This window comes from Notothenia rossii, assembly GCF_949606895.1.
Source record: "Notothenia rossii genome assembly, chromosome: 10".
Classification (NCBI taxonomy): Eukaryota; Metazoa; Chordata; class Actinopteri; order Perciformes; family Nototheniidae; genus Notothenia; species Notothenia rossii.
The window spans coordinates 17,812,299-17,830,270 of NC_136908.1; the positions used below are offsets into that span (position 1 = coordinate 17,812,299).

A 17,972-nucleotide genomic window follows, 5' to 3' on the forward strand; every position below is an offset into this window, starting at 1 on the left:
TTGAGAGGTATTAGCTCCATTTGCAAAGGCTGTAATTATGCGAGGATGTGAGGGCCCAAGGTCAACGCGCAGCAGGTGCCATCAGGCTGCATGATAATAATGGGGCTTCCTCTTGCTTCCCACTGCAATTTAGTCATATAGATAATAGGCTATGGGTAAGATGGTGTGTACTGTGTGTGTGTGCCCCGGAGGAGGCTTGATGCATAATAAATGTCTTCATAATAACCGCTTTAGGATGGGGAAAAACAGCTAGCTGCGATTAAACACAATCATTTGCCTTGCAGATTCAAAAATAACAGCGCTACTTGGTGCTTTTTTCCACATTTTTTTATTGAAAGCTTCATCAGAGAGAAAAAAAAACAACTCATAAAACCCAAGTCAAATTTTAACATCCACAGATGTACAGATAGTTTCTCAAATAACACACACACTGAGCAGCGTGTGCGAGGCGTGACCATGTCCTCCTCGGCGCTGAAACAAAGAAAAGTGAAGAACGAACAAAAAGAGAAAACTAACAAAAATAAAACATTTTAAAACCGCTCTGCTGTCTTGATAAATAGTTCCTCTTTTTATCTGGTAAATGAATACCAATGCCCAACACACTCTGCTGGCTATCTCTTAACAATTTTGTCAGTCATTTCCTAGTGGTGGTTGGATATTTCTCTGGGAGCTGTTTGAACTCCGCGAGGGCTCCTGGGGTTGTGTGGCCAATCAATAGCTCTTATCAAAGGTGGACCGAAGCATCAATTATGAAGCACAGGGTCTCGCTCTTGTGGGGGGCAGTCTGAACACTTTTCTCACTGCATTATATGTGTGCAGAGTGTGAGTGTACTGGTCTGTGATGTGTAATTGAGCCACGGTTAGCCTTATACCCTACGGGAGACCGGATTGGAGAGCAACTCTGAACGACTGTTTTCCTCATGAGAATCGATGCGGAATGAATGCAACTCTGTTCACGAGGAACCTTTGCAACCACTGAGTATGACGTGTTATACATCTAATGAGTGACAGTGTGAAAGCAACACTACATGAATTACTGTCTGGATCATGTCAGATTTAAGGATGGCTGCAGTTATTGTGAAAAACGGTGAGTTAGGATGGAGACAAAACGTTCAGTCAATACCGCGTCTGGAAAACTGACTCTGAAGAAGACCAGGATGTAGGTAAAATCTTAAGCCCACCATTCGCTCTTTTAGTGGACAGTATTCTGCTTTTTCCTGTATCAAGAAAAGTCATTCTGAACATCTGATTACACTTCCTTCAGGCACCAGATGAGTGAGATTTACTGCACTTAGGCAATTCAGATATTGTAAAAATAAATAATGGATTTCAACGTTTTCAACACTCATTATGATTGCATAAACCTTTTCTTTTTGGCACTATAGCAGCAAACAATATCATCATAACACTTAAGGAAAACAAGACTTAAGGGCGATCGAGCACCACTCAGGCCTAGGTTTACTCAGCAATATTAGTGACAAGCCAAGGACATTCCATCTCCAACCTGCTGTAGACAAATAATGCAAAAATAATAAATGCAATGGTGGTCTACAATTTAATTTGAGAAAATCTATGCAAGCAGTGCTTAGACACAGATTGCAAATGGTGGCAGCCTCACGATGGAGTGTTGAAGTCAGCCAGAAACAAGACTTAAGGTTAGAAGAGATTGGAACAATGATCAACTGTGTAGAAAAGGAGAGAGGGATGGTCATGGTGTGAGAGAGGAAGTCTGTGTTGCTAATGAGTGATGGGTGGAGCTCGTCCCCTTTTGGAGACCTGTACACGGGACATGCTGCTGCAAGAACACGGAGAAACTCCAGGTTCTGACCACTTCTGCCCGGCAACAGCAGCTAATGATCTGCCTCTTGTTCTTTCCCACACACACAAACACACACACACACACACACACAAACTTTCTAGGTATAGCTGACTCCTGGTTTGTGCTGACACATGGGCTGACAGAGAGGAGCGTTTTCTGCTACAGCCTCCTTAAAATTGCCAGCGTGCCTTCTGTACACTTCCAAATTTGTATTCTGAAAAGGTACGTTAAGCCATTGTGCTATTAAGAGAGAGCCATTTTTGCTTGTTCAGTCGGGTAATCTTTTAGATCTCTGTGAAATATTGGCGCCATGCACCAAAAGCAAACACCTGCCTTAACATTTTCAATCTTGAATCTCCATTAGCAAAATAGATCTGATATTTGTTGTTGTGCATTGTTATTATCCATAATCTCTTGGCGATGTGTAATCCTATTTCCCATAATGCCATTGCTTTTGAATCTCAGGCCTTCTGTGGGACGCTCTGCTCTCCGATGTGCAACTTCTGCATTATGAGCCCTGTTAGGCTTCGAAAATGTCTCTCTGTATTACTTTTATAAAAGCAGCAGCTGTAAAAGTCTATGCTAGCTATGCTGTATTCATAGCTAAACGTTTGAGTAGAAGAACTCTTGACACACACTGACACACACACATACTAGCTTAAACCTGGTAAAGTTGAAGTTTAGCAGTTTACCACATAAAAGGACTCAGTGATGGACTACATTGAGCCAATGCAACAAGGACGAAACAGATGAGCAATGTGGGAAAGTCCCGGGAGCTCATAAACCCAACATTTGTCAGTTGTTAGCCGTTAAAGACTGTAATGTGGGTGAGACTTGTTCATTGGGATATATGAGCAAATCATAGCCTGGAGGCAAGTTCAAGCAGATGTGGAATGTGGATCAGATGTGGAATGTGGATCCGATGAAAGGAAAAGGGCAGGTGCTGATTTGATTGGACAATAAACAGCTTAACAGTCAACGAGAGACAGTTTGAATGACACATTTAGCTTCTCAACTTCATTGGTGGACGGAAGATAAAAATGACTAGCAATTTCTGGCCAAGGAAAGATAATGTGAGTATGGCTTTAAAGGTGTAGTTCACATGAGGAAGCTGTGTGCCAGTTTCTTGTCTGTGTTGTCAAGTGGACAGGAGGCCTGTTAAGAGTAAAGGCCAAACGATCAACAGTGGCCGGCTCATCACAGAGATCAGTCAAGGGAAAAGCCTGAGAATGCCTCATCTTTAGCACCATAGAGTAGCTTCCATATTGTGTCACCTTTCTTTAGCAGAATTGAAAAAATCTTCCATTTGCTCCCACACAAATAATTTTGAATAATTTGGAAGCTTTGTTAAAAGGCACTCGATGTACAACTCGTCGGTAAATTAAAAACACCGCCTCGCATGATGACGTTTGCCTGTAGTGTGCTTAACACGCCATCATTCTAAAAAATAGAGCAATGGACTTACTGTAGATTTAAACGAGTCACATGAACTGCAAGAGCTCAATTGCAATTGTCACCAAACAAAAAGCTCCCTCAGTCTGGAAGAAAGGGGTCTTTTGAGGGACACTGGAGTGGATCCTATTGCCCCGGAGGGAGACAAATTGGGCCCGTCAAGCCTCATTGCGAGAGTGACTGAAATTGGTTTGTGGTTCTGCTTCTGCACCATCCAATAAAGAGAAGAAACTCCAGTGGGAGTGCAAGAGAGAGGGGGGGAGGAAGGGAGGGAGAGAATTAGGGAAAATGAGAGCAAAAGGACCCTGGCTTGGCCATGGCACATTAATGGTGCCAGTGAAGCAGGGAGAACACAGAGCTTTTTAGCTCTGTAGATCCACAGTGGGGCAGAGCGGGCGGGCACGGGCCAACAGAGCAACACACAGAGGCTGCTATAATGGGGGCAGAAATGGCCGCTGTCCCACAGGCCATTTCCTCAGGGGACAAGCCTCAGAGATGAAATCATTGGAACCCTCACACAGCTCAGGGACGGAAAGACCAGATAAGATGTGCAGGGCTGTTTGTGCAACAAATTGGGACAACCAGGGGTGTAACAGACACTCAGTGGCGGGGCAGAGGAAGGAGCTGCCATCGACAAGTTAAAGCTGGTGAGGATCCTGGTCTGTTCCCACAGGTGTGAAGACCCCCCCTGCTGGTGGTGGATCAATGATCAGGGGGGTGATCAGGACAGACAGTCGTTTTCCAGTCTTTAAACACACCATGCCTTGCTAGTGTCACAGTGTCAGCGTCTATAATGCTAACACTTAGCTTGTATTCAAGTGTCTTTTAAAGGAATTGCGTGACATTCTACAGTCACTTCTGCTTGTCCAGCTAACGATGACGACAAAGTATACATAAAATAATGAGGTAAGAAATATGAATGAGTAAGCTTTAGAGGTGCAAGTAGGAGGCTTTTGTTATGCATAGCATCTTGCTAACTGTCCCCCTGTTTCCAGTCTTTGTGCTAAGCTACGCTAACCAGCTGTTAGCTGTAACCTCATATGTTAATATACAGACAAGAGAGGGAAACCGATCATCGCATCTCACTCTCAGGAAAAAAGTGTACAAGCATATTTAATGAAAAAAGTCAAATTATACCGAAAAAAATCTACCCCTTCCTTCAGACTTCCTTACAGAGCCTCTCCTCCAACACACACGAACGCGCACGTGACCAATGAGGGCACGAGATAAGTTTGTGCACAGATGGAAGGCTGACAGGCAGGTAGGCCATCCAGCTAAAATGATTGGTCGTCCTTTTTACAGCGCCACGGCTTCCACAGATGAATTTTTTTAATGTATTTATTGTCAAAGCATTTATAGTATTCATTGCTATCGGGATGTTAAGAGCATTCCATGGAATATAACAACAAGTGTTTCTGAAGTGAATTACCTATCCCACCTTTAAGTGCCATAAGGTTTATGCAATCATTGCTAAACACTTTAAACAACTTACCTGATGTCCAACATGTAGCAAACACCACTCATCTGGTATGCCTAGCACGTAAATACTCAAAAATGTGACCTAGGTGTGATGATAAATGGAAGAGATTAACAGAAGGGCAAACAGCAGCAGGGGGATTCCCAGTTAAAGTTAAATTAAAGCGATAAAGAGACTGAGGACAGAAAGCAGTAAGGGCATAAAGCTGGAAGCAATGTGTCAACAACCACGAAGCGTAGCAAGCAATGTTCCCCAATCTATTCCTAAAGTGTTCCCTGTAGGATCCAAGAGAAAGACAGAGTTGGAAAGCACCAACAGTGTGTGAAGCATCGTAAAAAGTGATGAGACATACAAAGAAATGAAAAGACAAGTAGAGGAGGAGAACTATGACTTTTGGTAGGACTGCCACTGGTTGCATCACACTTTAAATACTGTTTTGATGTGTGTGTTTTAGTTTTTACATTAAGTGTGTCTGTTTAGATACATGTATGTGTGTGTGTGTGTGTGTGTGTGTGTGTGTGTGTGTGTGTGTGTGTGTGTGTGTGTGTGTGTGTGTGTGTGTGTGTGTGTGTGTGTGTGACAGCTTGGACAACCGTGGAAAACTAGCTTAAACCCGGCAAAAAACAAGATTTTAAGAAGGATAGTAAGGACTGGTCCGGCCATCAAGGTCAAATAAAAAACAACAACAACAGCAACATCAACAACAACAATATCAACATTAACATCATCAACAACAGCAACATCAACAACAACAAAATCAAACAGAAAAATGGAAAGGAAAACAAAACAAACAAAAACAAAACTCTGGTTCAGAGTGTCTCTTCATCTTTGGTATAAAAATGGCCACCCATGGGCTGCATTTGATCCACAACTAGGAAAGACTACAGAAATTGTCAACAATTTCTTCTATTGCTTTTGCACTGATTTGTTTAAACCGTAAGCTCCTACTGAATCTACTGTTTTTATTTCACTGCCAGAATTAATTTCTGTAGTTTTTTTTGTATTCATTTTATCATTTTTTTCTTCTTCTTTTTTTCTTTTTGCAGTGTGACAAGCAAGCGGGCTAAAAACATCTTTAAGCTCATAAAAAGGTAAAATGTGGCAAATAAAAAGCACTAATGTCATTGACAGCAACTTTGCCATTTAAAATAATAATTATGATAATAAAAAAACAAGTTCAGCGTTTGCAACAGACTGCATCCATGTTTTTCTTATGTTTTCATTTTTTCCTCATGGTGAAAAATCTCTTGAAAGCTTCTTCTCCTCCCCAAGTCTTTTCCCCCCAACAGACATTTTGTTTTCTTCTGACACTTAGTTACCTCTGACATAATAATTATCAAAGTTTTCTTCTAATGAAGAAAAAAAAAAAAGCTCTTCTCTATTAAATCTGTACAGCTTATGTGATAGATTCTTTTTCCTCTTTAGAACAACGTATCCAGTGTCTTGTACCCTCCGAGTGGTGCAAGAAACTGACTTTGTTTGCTTTTTTTTTTCTTCTAAACAGACGTCAGACTTTAACTCTGTAAAAAGTTTCTGCCGCCCTTCAAATTAAGGCCATGAAGATTCAAGAAAGAAAAAACACTTTGTTTCTGAATATATCTAGAAAACTAAAATTCAACACTAGAACATAAAAAAGAGTGAAAAGAAATTGTAGCTTAATATCTGAGGAAGACAATCTCTGTGTGTATTTCAAACTTGACTCCCCTTTTCTAATTACAAAATAAACTTCATCACCTACCTGCGCATTCAACCTTTTTTTGTCATTTTCTATTTCCTTGTTTTTTTTTCCATTTTTTTTTAATTGGTTGAGAATTTTCTTTGAGAAACTTTTCAAGCTTCAGCCCAGCCCTTCTGGCAGGTTCCCAGACTAAACAATTTCACTTCTTTGCACTGTGCCCAGCAATTCCCCCATCCCCTTCCTCAGCACTCTTTGCCTCCTTCTTGCATTTTTTCCCCCTCTCTTTTTTTCACGTAGGCCAGGTAGGAAATGAAAAAAGTGTCTCTTTTTTGGTGGCTGGGCAATCTGGAAGTAATCTCTTTCTTTTCTCTTTTCCTCACATTCACAGTGCAGCCACCTTCTGTCTCAAGGCAACGCTGTCACAGGAACATTCGCTCAGGCCGATGCTATCTGATGAAGGGGAGAAAACACACAGAGAGAGAGGGGTGCCATTGTAATCAAAGCACAATATTACAAACAGAGAAAAGCAATAGAGCTGACAGCTGACAGCTCTGTCAGAAGACTGAAGCAGAATGAATCACGTTAAACTGTTGTGATCGGGACCCAAAGGAAAAAAGTGCTGCTAAAATGACGAGCAACTGACAACTGACGCCAGCAATAATTTGAGTCATTTATCAAAACACTGCTGCGTCTTAAGTGCTCACGTTTTATTTAGATTTGTACTAAGCATTCACTATCACTATTTGCCAAAGAGAATAACTTGAATGCTTATGGTAGTAGAAATCTGAACAAATTATATTTTGTACAATAAAATCCCTTACAACACAATTCACAGACAGGAATTAGCTTATAGCTTTATTGAAAAATGTACTTTGGGAATGAGAAAAAAGTGTGTAGCAGAATTAGATACTTGATATAAGTAAAAATATATTTGTAGGATAGGAGAAAATGCATACAAATACCTGATGAAGCTAAGTACTATATACATTTATATTGTCTCTGAATAAATGCTGTCATACCGCCCACTGATAAAGCTTACAATACAAAGGAAAGCAGAGGATATCACGTTACAGCGGCTGACAGCGAGTGTCCTGCCTCCCCGTGTGACTTACTTGGACTGGTATGAGTAAGCAGGAACATGGTCGGCAGAACTGTCCACTTGGATCTGTTGCTGCTGTCCAGCCACCTCCTGTGACGAGGGAGCCACTGTCTGGGGGGAGGCGTCTGTCACCACTCCCTGAGGACACACACAGGAGGAAATCTGTCAGCTCTGAACTTTAACAAGCTCCTCTCTACAGAGCTCGCCACTTCCTGCTGAAACGGACAGTTTCCCTACCACTCCTGTCTACTGTGTGAACATACATTTGTAGTACTGCGTGTCCTGTTGTCCTGGGGAAGTGAAGTGTCCTCTGTTGCTCTTGTTTGACCAATATTTGTTCTATTTTTTCTAACTTGTATTAAGGATCTAAGTATACAAACTGTTAAGCCCTCTCAATGCTTTAAAACACATTATAAACTGAACAAAAATATAAACGCAACACTTTTGTTTTTGCTCCCATTTTTCATGAGATGAACTCAAAGATCTAAAACATTTTCTACATACACAAAATAACCATTTCTCTCAAATATTGTTCACAAATCTGAAAAAATCTGTGATAGTGAGCACTTCTCTTTTGCCGAGATAATCCATCCCACCTCACAGGTGCAATAATCATGCTGTCTAATCAGCATCTTGATATGCCACACCTGTGAGGTGGGATGGATTATCTCGGCAAAAGAGAAGTGCTCACTATCACAGATCTTTTCAAATTTGTGAACAATATTTGAGAGAAATGGTTATTTTGTGTATGTAGAAAATGTTTTAGATCTTTGAGTTCATCTCATGAAAAATGGGAGCAAAAACAAAAGTGTTGAGTTTATATTTTTGTTCGGTGTAAGTTAATGGTAGAAACAAAACAGTTTTGGCACGATATAAGAATAGACCTAATAAAAATGTGTGATTGTTATCTTCTCAGATGACAGGTCTATCACTCTGGTTATATGACCGCTATCACACTATTTTATTCAAAGATGCCGTTACTGTCTGTTAGAAATTACAATTAGTCTTTTTAATTATGCACTGTTAAGGGGTAGACCCTCAAGTGTTAGACAGCATTGTAAAAGCAATATAAGGTATTTGTCTTTTATGAAATTAAGCAACTTAAGCTGAAAACGTTTTGTATTGAATAATAGTACATCATTTGAAAATAACTGAGATGAAAGTGATTAGTGTTTAAAGTCAAGCATGTGCGAATAATATAAAATGTGCTGAATTGCTTGCAGACTTTGACATCTATATTTGAGGTAAAAAAAAGTCTTTAAAGATGGCCATGCACTCTGAATTCATCACAACAGCCTCTTAGCCTTTTTATGTGCCTTTCTAGCATAAACGATAGCCCCCATCACTGAGCCATCTCAATCACCTTTAACAAGCTCTCAAGGAGACTGCGACCTGTCCATACATCAGCCCTGCAGTCAGGCTGACGCTGTGATATACGCCCCGCTGCTGAGGCTGGCATTGAGAAGGTGAGGATGAAATAGCTAAAGAGGCGCCACGGGCTACACTACAACTGCATTCCTCTCCTCCGTCCTACTCCTGCATGATGAACTTTTCGGGAGCTTAGGAGGAGGGGATGAGAGAGAAAGGGGGGGAGGGGACTAATGGCTCTGTCAAGGGAAAACTGTCATTGTCCGTGGCTGGTGGGCTAAGCAGAGCTCCGTGGCTGACGGATGTGTGTGTTCTTGTTACCTACCAGCCCGGACTGGCTGTGGAGGGAGTATGGGGGGGGAGAGAGAGAGAGACAGCACCGCCGGCACTGTGTCTCACTTCAGCTCCTGTCATCTGATACACGACTGATAGTCCATCTGAATACGAGCTCGCTGTCAGCCGGCAGACAGCCGTCGCGCTCTCCTCGCCGGCCTGCCTCTTCCTGCTTTCCGCGTTCATCATTTCTCAGGCTGGCCTGCCCCAACCTGCCAGCAGCTCAGACAGCCGCCCAAAGAAGTGACAAAGTCTGTGCTGCACTTCAAATGTCTTTCCCCGAATACTATAAAACTTCTGCCACTTCTTGCTTTGCTTGCACTTTTCATCCTTGTTATTTGCAAGGCCATTTATTCAGAGACAATACGAGCAATTTACGGCTTGCTTCAAATGTAATCCGTCTGTTTAATGTTTGGGTTTGTTGATGTGGTGAGAAGGTTTTTTAGAAATGGCAAAGGGAATGCTTGTGGGAGTAAGGGAGTGGGCTGTCAGGAATAACGATGTCCTCCATTTGGGTAAACATGGACAGGTTTTTGATATGCACTGAGTGCAGCCTTACTTCGACAGGGAGCGCTGTTGGAGGCACAGGAGTGTACTGGGGAATGTAGGTCCCTTGCATAGGCGCCGCGGCAGCTGCAGCAGTCATGTACTGAAACACAAACAAGAGACGAACAAGCATCAAAATCCCTGCATACATCACAAAACACAAATATTACACACAGTTCTGACACAAGTATACTAATCACTATCCAATATGGGACAGAAAAACACTTCCAGCCCTGATTCCAAAATCCCCAGACAGTCTCATTAACTGCAATTACTCCCAGAAACCATTGAGAATGTGAGCCTGCAGCGCCCTCAGCATCCTTCGGAGGGCGCTGAAAGAATATGTGTGCACTCAGCAGAGCAGAGTGTGTGAGGGAGACAGAGTAGAGTGAGGAGGGAGAGAGGTCCAGCTGTTCCACCAAGACTTCACAGGCAGGCAAATGCACCAGGCCACAGCTGAGAAGACGATACAACAATGAAGAAAAAAGTTGAGGAGGATCAAGAGAGAGAGGGAAGGCAAGAGAAAGCAGGAGGTCTTTTGCCTGTGGCCTATATTCCTTTCGACGTGCCTGCCCTGGCTTTTAACTTGGTGCTAGCTCACTGCATGATGGCCATTCTACAGACGTGACACAAGCTTAGTTACATGAGAGCCACAGGGCTTTTACATGCAATATGAATGAGGACACGGCACTTTGAGCGAGGTGTTTTTTTTCTGGGACTTGCTGTGAATGGATGTTGAGTGTGTGCGTGGAGGTGAACACGCGTGCCAGTGTCAGCCTGATTTGCCAGTGTGTGTGCACTTCTTTTTAATTAGTACATGCCTGTGCATAAAATATGACTTATCACTATTTGTCTGCCCAACTGTGCATCTGGATGTATGAGTTATCTCGCATGCAGCTGTGTGTTTGAACATACGTGTGTGTGTATGTGTGTGAGTGCCTGTGAGAGACAGACAAAGACAAAGAGGCTTGGAACGATAATGCTGCAATACAGCGCCAACGGATGTGATCCCAGATAAAAGCCACCAGGCTGCCTCTCCATCTCTCCTCGTCTTCCTGCTGCTTTTCCGGACCAAGAAAAAAAAAGAAGGAAAGTGCAATCCCTTTCTTTCCGTCTGATTTTTTTTCCTTCTCCTCTCAGTCCCCCTGCCAGAGCTAAAAAGCGTGGCGGCAGTATGCAGGAGGAGGCAGTAATGGAGGGGCTCTGCCCGGCTGCGGAGCCTCTCTTGGCCGAGGGCCCAGCGGTGCTGGTGAAGTGTCATTACCGGCAGCGTGGCTAATGGATCGGGTACGGCTCCACCGCTCACCCCTAATGAGAGCAGCTAAAGGCCATGGACACGGGTGATTTACTCCCCCACCGTGGCTACACATGGCCAGGAGGATGCGCTGGGATGGATGTTGGTTTGTGTTCATACTGAATGTGTGTGTGTGTGAATTTAAGGTTATCACACCTTCAGTGCTGTCACACTCCGGACGGGGTGAGGCGGCACTTCCAGACTTCCTGACACATTCCCACATTACCTCTCTGTGTCATCCCTTCTTCCCTCTCACCTTCCTGTCACTCGCTCTCTCCCCCCTCCCTTGCTCTCAACCTGCTATTGTTTAAAAGGGCCTATCAGGTTGTTGAAGTGACCTTCTCCTCGGTGAATTGAAACCATGCATACCAATTTTCCTCAGGACTTTTAGTCTTCGCGTCTCCTTCCCATCAACTTATTCAGTCAACTCACCTGTGAGGGCTGCATGAAAGCAAATGAAGGGAAGCAGGAGATAATTAGCTATATCAAAATCTCCCTGTCACACGGAGGATGTCCATTTGAAATGTTATATTTCGCTGCAGGACTGCAAAAGGAATTTAAATTAGATATAACAAGGGCATGTAATAAGATAAGATTTTCCCCTCTACCATAACCATTAGTTAACCTATTTAATGTGGCAGGTTGAGCGGGGCATATTTCTGCAGTCGCTGCTGTGGAAAGTCAGAGGGATGTCAAGCCTGGCTACAGTGAAATGGGTTGCTATGGCGATAAAGATGATTTTTATCCAATTTCAACCCTTTTAATACTTCCCTGTCCATAGTCAGGGGACAGGTTTAGCCAATATAAAACATCCCTAATTGGCAATAAATGGTGTCCCATACATACACAGTCACTCATACTGTATCTATGCACACACACACACAAACACACACCTTCGACGGGAGCAGATGGCGGGTGCGTTTGTTTGATGAACGGGAGGCCTGAATAGTTCCTTAACGAGGCCGGTGTGAGTAGACTCCTTAAGTCTCTTCTCTAGCATCACTCTCTATGACATACAACTATAAGTACGGTATAAAATCACACCGCAATGCAGCAATGGCAGGATAAAAAAAAAAAATTGATGTACCAGCGTAGATAGAACCACTCTGGTACCACAGAGGTTTGGGCCTCTGCACCAACTTAGACAATTTATGAGGATGATAGAGCAGTTTACTTTCTGCTTTCCACAGCTACAAATAGTTTCTAGGAAAGGTGACTTGGGCGCAGCATGTTCAAATACATCACCCAGCTCTCTGTCTGTCACTCAGCCTCCATCTATCAGTCCCCTCTGTGTTGACATGCTGTTCTGTCACATCGTGTGCAAGCTAGAGGATAACAGTTGGTCAAGGCAAGAGCATCCAGCTACTCAGGATGGGTTATTAATGGCAGAGAAGCGTGGGGATGGGCTCTGATGACTATTGATCTAAGCTGTGCTGCTCCTACACAATGGGAACTATTGGAGCTGCAAACCAGTGGCTGTGAATCACAATGCTGTACCGCCTCACCATGAAAAGCCTCTCCATATCTTGGCCCAGAGGCTTTGTTAACAGCCCGCCTGCAGAGATTTACTGTATGCTGGCAAAAATCAGCATCATCTTTTTAATCACTTCCTTAAATACATTCGCATTAGCAGGCTTTTACAGTATATCATTTTACTATTTACTATCTCTGTAAGAAGGAACCCTGTGGAGAGTTTGACCCACATTAGCACTATGGAGTCCTGTTTTGTATCTTACACACAAAAGCACACACACATTGGTGAAATGATACACCGTTGTGCCATAGGTTTGACATAATTCCACCGATCTACAGGTTGGCTCTGTTCACTGCTAATTGTATTAAGTTGTGAAGCTTTAAGTTTAATGGTAAAAAATCCAGTTGAACACTAAGCTGCCTTTACTGTGACATGTATCCATGCTTTAATGATCAAAAAGGTATTTCTTTTTCTCATACTGCCTGTGCTGCAGCACCTCTTTTCACCCTCTATCTGAAACCAGAGCCAAGTCTGCTCTGATTGGTTAGCTGGAGGACTCTGTTGTAATTGGTCAACTTCTTAGAGATGTCCTGCCCCTAGGCCTATCATGTACATGCGTTGGAGCACCAGCCAATAGAAGCGTGAGTGTTTCATAGTGATGTCAGAAGTAAATACAAGGGCTACATGCAAACAAACCTATACAACACATTACAGGATGGAAAACCCCCAAAAGCATAAAAGCACTCCTTTAACAACTACCTCCCACCGATTGGCTCTGGGAATCACCTTGCAGTCAACATGTGTTACTGTTTGAATGTGAAGCTACAGAATGCGTGCTCGGTCAACTTTCCCCGGGTGAGTTAAAGTTAAATATCTCAATGCACTGTTATAAAAATGTAGAACAGTACTGTACTTCCCCATGGAAATCCAAGGGAAACAGCCCAGATAATAGAGGGGAGCTCTTCACACAAATCTGTCTTCCAGAGACAGAGAAGCTGTCAATCACCACTGTCACCATGACAACAGAGAGACCTGGGTTCTACTTGCCATGACAGGAGTAGGATGGAGAACACAGAGGGAAGGTCATCTCTTGTCATGTCAAACACTATGTCGCAAACGCACACACACAAATGTGCACACGATAGAGCATGGGCACATCCACACGTGCACAGCAACTACCAGGCATAAACACAGAGCATGACAGATAGACTCCTGCTAAGTGGTGAGAGCGCAGAGATAGTAAATAAATCAGTAACCGAGCGATATGCACCAAACATAGACAAATTAATCAATGAGGAGCATGGATGGCATTTTTATGGTGTGCCATCCATAAACATTGAGCCTAAGGTTCTTTAGCATTCTGCAATCAAATTGTTCAAGATACACAGACATCAAATAGAGCAGGGGACTAAAGAGATTTTTGTAAACATTTCATTACTTTGGGTGAGGCAGCTGAATTCCAAAGCAGTGACCATCAGACGGCATCGATCTATGCTTCCTTATTACGAGGCAAAGTGTCCCTAGCCACTCCCTTTTAACAGGCCTGACACCGCGTTCTCGGAAAGCTCCGGTCACCACACCAGTGTCACAGCTGGGGCCGACCGGGAACATTTGGTTCTTGACTTGGAGAGAAGGCTAACACCGCAGCCACACACAAACAGCCAAGAGTATTCTGAGGTGTGGCTTTCCCTCCAGCGGACATACGCAGTCGTGATAAGTTGTTGACTTTGGAGATGCTTCTCATGGCAGGTGCTCTCCGGTGGCAAAGGGGAGGTCACTTGACCAGTGGAGGAAATCAAAACAACCTCACCACATGCGTATACACTTGAGAAATGTGCTCTTAGAGTATGTGGTGTCAAGTCCAGTTTACTACATGGATAGTTACAGATCCCGGTTCCTAACCCCTCTTTTAACAGACTTTCTCAATCAGGCATTATGAAAGGGCTCTCACATCTGGCTTGAGAAAAAGCTTGATAGGAAACATGTCTCAATTCCCATAGATGATCAAGAGTGGCATGCCGTGTGTGCAGCTCAGCCATAGAGAAATTATGCTACACAGCACACCGCCTCAGGAAAGCTAAGCAGGCGAAAAGGAGAGAGGCAGAGAGACTAAACCAGAAATATAAAAAAGAGAGTGGGTGCCTGAACCCACTTTCTCCTTTAATACAAGCCGTCAAACATCAGAAGCCATCATCATAGATTAGCCTGTCTCTAATCCTGGCTGTTAGCACAGCTGGGGCAGATTAGGGAGGGGGCATTCCTGAAAGAGCCAACATGGCGTCACAGTCGCTGACAGCTCACCTGGAAACACATGGGTAACTGTACAATACAGCACTGTTTCAATCATACACACACACACACACAGATCAAACGCAGTGCTGGAGAAAAGCTGCCTGCTCGCCTGCCCTGGGGCAGTGGGGTTAGGGCAGGAAGTCAGGCTTCAGAACTGTGCGACACCACTAAGTCCACTTGATCCTAAAACAGGGGGGAGTTCCTGGTTTCTGGGGTGGCGAATGTAAGCGGCTGTGTGTGTGGAATAAGGAAAATTAGATTTGACGTGTGAGGGAGACAGAAAGTATAAGTGAGAAACAAGAGTTAGAGGGTGAAAGGGAATAAGGTGGAGAACAGAGGGCCCTGTCACACTGTCGAACTTCACAGGAAATCTGTTTAATGTGGGAGATCAGGGAGGAAACATGCTCTCTTGATATCTGGCCATGAATGCATGGAGTGTAAAACAAATGATACAGGAGCGCCATGGCAGAGCACATGTGGCGACAGCCTAAGTAGCTTTGGTTTCCTTGAAGGGAAATGTAAAATCCATCTTCCACTGAATGTGTACTTTGTTTTTAAACCAAATGAATGATGTTCCCCAAAGATAAAAGGCATCCACTCGGTCCTCCTGAGTTCTGACCCAAACTTACTGTGTAATGGACACCTGCAGTTCTCCCTCTCAATTTTCTCAGAGAGCATATGCAGACTGTGAGTTGATTTTCATTTGTAGAACTGCTATGGCGAAAAGCAAACCCGCTAGCCACACAAAATGTAAAGCGCACCTTTCTATGATGGATGTGCGTTGTTTGAATGTGTATTGTTCCTAGGGGAATGCAATATAGTCATAGGTTTATTATTGGCCACTTAAAACTGATCTACTGTACATATTTAATTCTGCTTTTATAACCTACAAAATAATACATCATGAGGAAATTGGTAAGTGCGCTTTCCATTCTAATGGTATTTTACAACAAATATGCTGTGCAAATTGCGGCGTTATTATTTCACAGTACAGAGCAACTTGTACTGTATGTAGCATAACAAGTCCAAGTACTTATTGCTGTTCCTGAATGTTCCTGCTGTGACCGTTTGTCATTCGTCTAGATTATGGAGTAGCTTGTGTTTTGGTATGTGCATGGCTCATAGTAGCACAGTAAGGAGTACTCACACTTCCTGTAGTGCCCAGGGACAGATGGTTCATCTGCTGGGCGAGAGGGCCCATCATGCTGGCAGGCTGCATGGACATAGTGTGGTCCATGCCTGGCGTGATCACTGCACCCTGAACGAGAGAGAAGACAAGGAGAGACTCAGATGGACGGAAGCACAGAAGAAATGATGCAGACTGTGCATATTCTTTTATTTATTTATTCTGGTTCTCATTAGCCTCAACATGAGTGGATGAAAATCATTCTGGAGCCCATGTGAAACCCAAACCAAAACAGAAAAACCCAACAAAAAGACCAAAACTAACCAAACAAAAATATCAGAAAAGAAGCAAACACATTCGAAGGAGGAGTATACACGAGTGTATAAGCAAGAAGAAAGGGCATGGTGGCCTGTAGTGGTAAGGGGTTAAAAAGGCAAGGCAGGACGTTGGGGTTAGAAGTGAGAAAAAGAGAAGGAAAGTCAGCAGGTGGACAGGAAGGGAAAAAGTTGAGGAAATCGCCACTCCTAAAAGTTCAAAGCAATAAAAACAGAGGAAGAAAAAAAAGGGTTGGGCCGGGAAGGGGTGGCATGAGGACAACGCAGCCAGAGAAGAAGAAGAGGGACAGTGTCAACAAACAGCAACAGGACTCAGGGACGTTTTTAAGATCAATACACACCATTGTCTTTGGTCTGTCAAAATAATCAATATCTGCTGCTGATGTATCAACAATATGGGTTTGTGCGGTTCATTGATTGCTGAGAGAGGATGCTGTCTCCCTCACTCCCGAGCCTCTCCTCTTGGTAAAATGTGTGGCGTGTTGTAACGGGCGGATGAGAACGCTAGACGCTTCTCTTTCTCAGTGCAGTGGTACATGAGGGAAAGTGATGAAACCATTGTTGCTCTTTCAACCCTTGCCGTGATAGCTCCATTTCCCCAGCACTGAATCCTCGGGAGGAACACGTTCAAAACCAAGCCCTTTTTCCTTCCACTTTGTGAGTGTGTACTGTGAGTGTGTCCGTGTCTGTGTGTGTGTGCGTGTGTGTATATCATCCTGCAACTCGAGTAGTGCAGGCTGGTGTGTGTGTGTGTGTGTGTGCACCCCGCTGGTGACTGTGTGGGCCTATTGGAGAACAAACTGTGCAGACACAGCCTGTCAGAATCGCTCGGCTTGTCTACTCGCTGCATTCACAACACAGTCAGCTAACTCTCTCTCCTCCTTCTTCTACCTCAAACATCTTTCTCCCTATCCCACTCGATATGCAAACTTCATGTGATCCTTACCGGAGTTTGACCTCAGTACAAAAAGAAAAAAACTATGTGAAGCTGGGATCACTGTCTAAAGAAATATAACAGTTACAATAGCTCTTTTGTATTTCTCATTCAAATGTAGTGTTTACTAAGTGGATATTTACACACTAGTAATTTAAAACAGATTGCAGGGCTGATATTCATTGTGGATGGTTAAAGCATTTTTTGTCCGGGCTTCATCTTTCAGGCTGTGTTCAACCACCTTAACTTTACGGGGAATTTCGAGAAATCTGCAGAACTACTCGGGGCTCACAAGCAGTGACTTGTTTTTTAAGAGATTTTTTAGCAAGACATGTAATACGATTATTATTTTATAACCTTATTTATTAATTTTCTTAAGCGTAGAAATCAGTTGTTATTAAATATTCACTCCAAGTACCCAGGTGTCACTTTAAGATAGCCTAAAGGTGGGGTAGGTAATTTTGGAGAAACCAGCTCGAGTGCGCTAGAATTTGAAAATACACAGCCGGAAAAAATCTGCCACTTCCTTACAGAGCCCCTCCTCCAACACACACGAACGCGCACATGACCAATGAGGGCACGAGATAAGTTTGTTTACAGATGTAAGGCTGACAGGCAGGTAGGCCATCCAGTTATTTTAGCCGGGCCGGCTCAGAGGATTGGTCGTGCTTTTTTGAGTACTACAGCTTCCACAGATGAAATGTTTTTATGGATTTTTTGTCAAAGCACTTAAGATATTCATTGC

At 43.3% G+C, this 17,972-nt stretch overlaps 1 protein-coding gene across 7 annotated transcripts in view; it reads right to left on the reverse strand.

Annotated features, from left to right (window-relative positions):
* Window positions 1-309: 309 nt before the first annotated feature.
* LOC307021037 (RNA-binding motif, single-stranded-interacting protein 3) overlaps window positions 310-17,972 on the reverse strand; it is a 258,107-nt gene continuing 240,444 nt past the window's right edge. For 6 of the 7 annotated variants that reach the window (XM_079652770.1, XM_079652771.1, XM_079652769.1 and 3 more), the window contains 4 exons: window positions 15,980-16,090; window positions 9,786-9,875; window positions 7,539-7,663; window positions 310-6,876 (listed from right to left, as the gene is read on the reverse strand). In XM_079652770.1, coding sequence (XP_079508896.1) covers window positions 6,873-6,876; window positions 7,539-7,663; window positions 9,786-9,875; window positions 15,980-16,090 — 330 coding nt within the window. In that variant the 3' untranslated portion in view covers window positions 310-6,872. The remainder of the gene's footprint in view (window positions 6,877-7,538; window positions 7,664-9,785; window positions 9,876-15,979; window positions 16,091-17,972) is intronic. The other variant, XM_079652774.1, reaches the window with a different exon arrangement.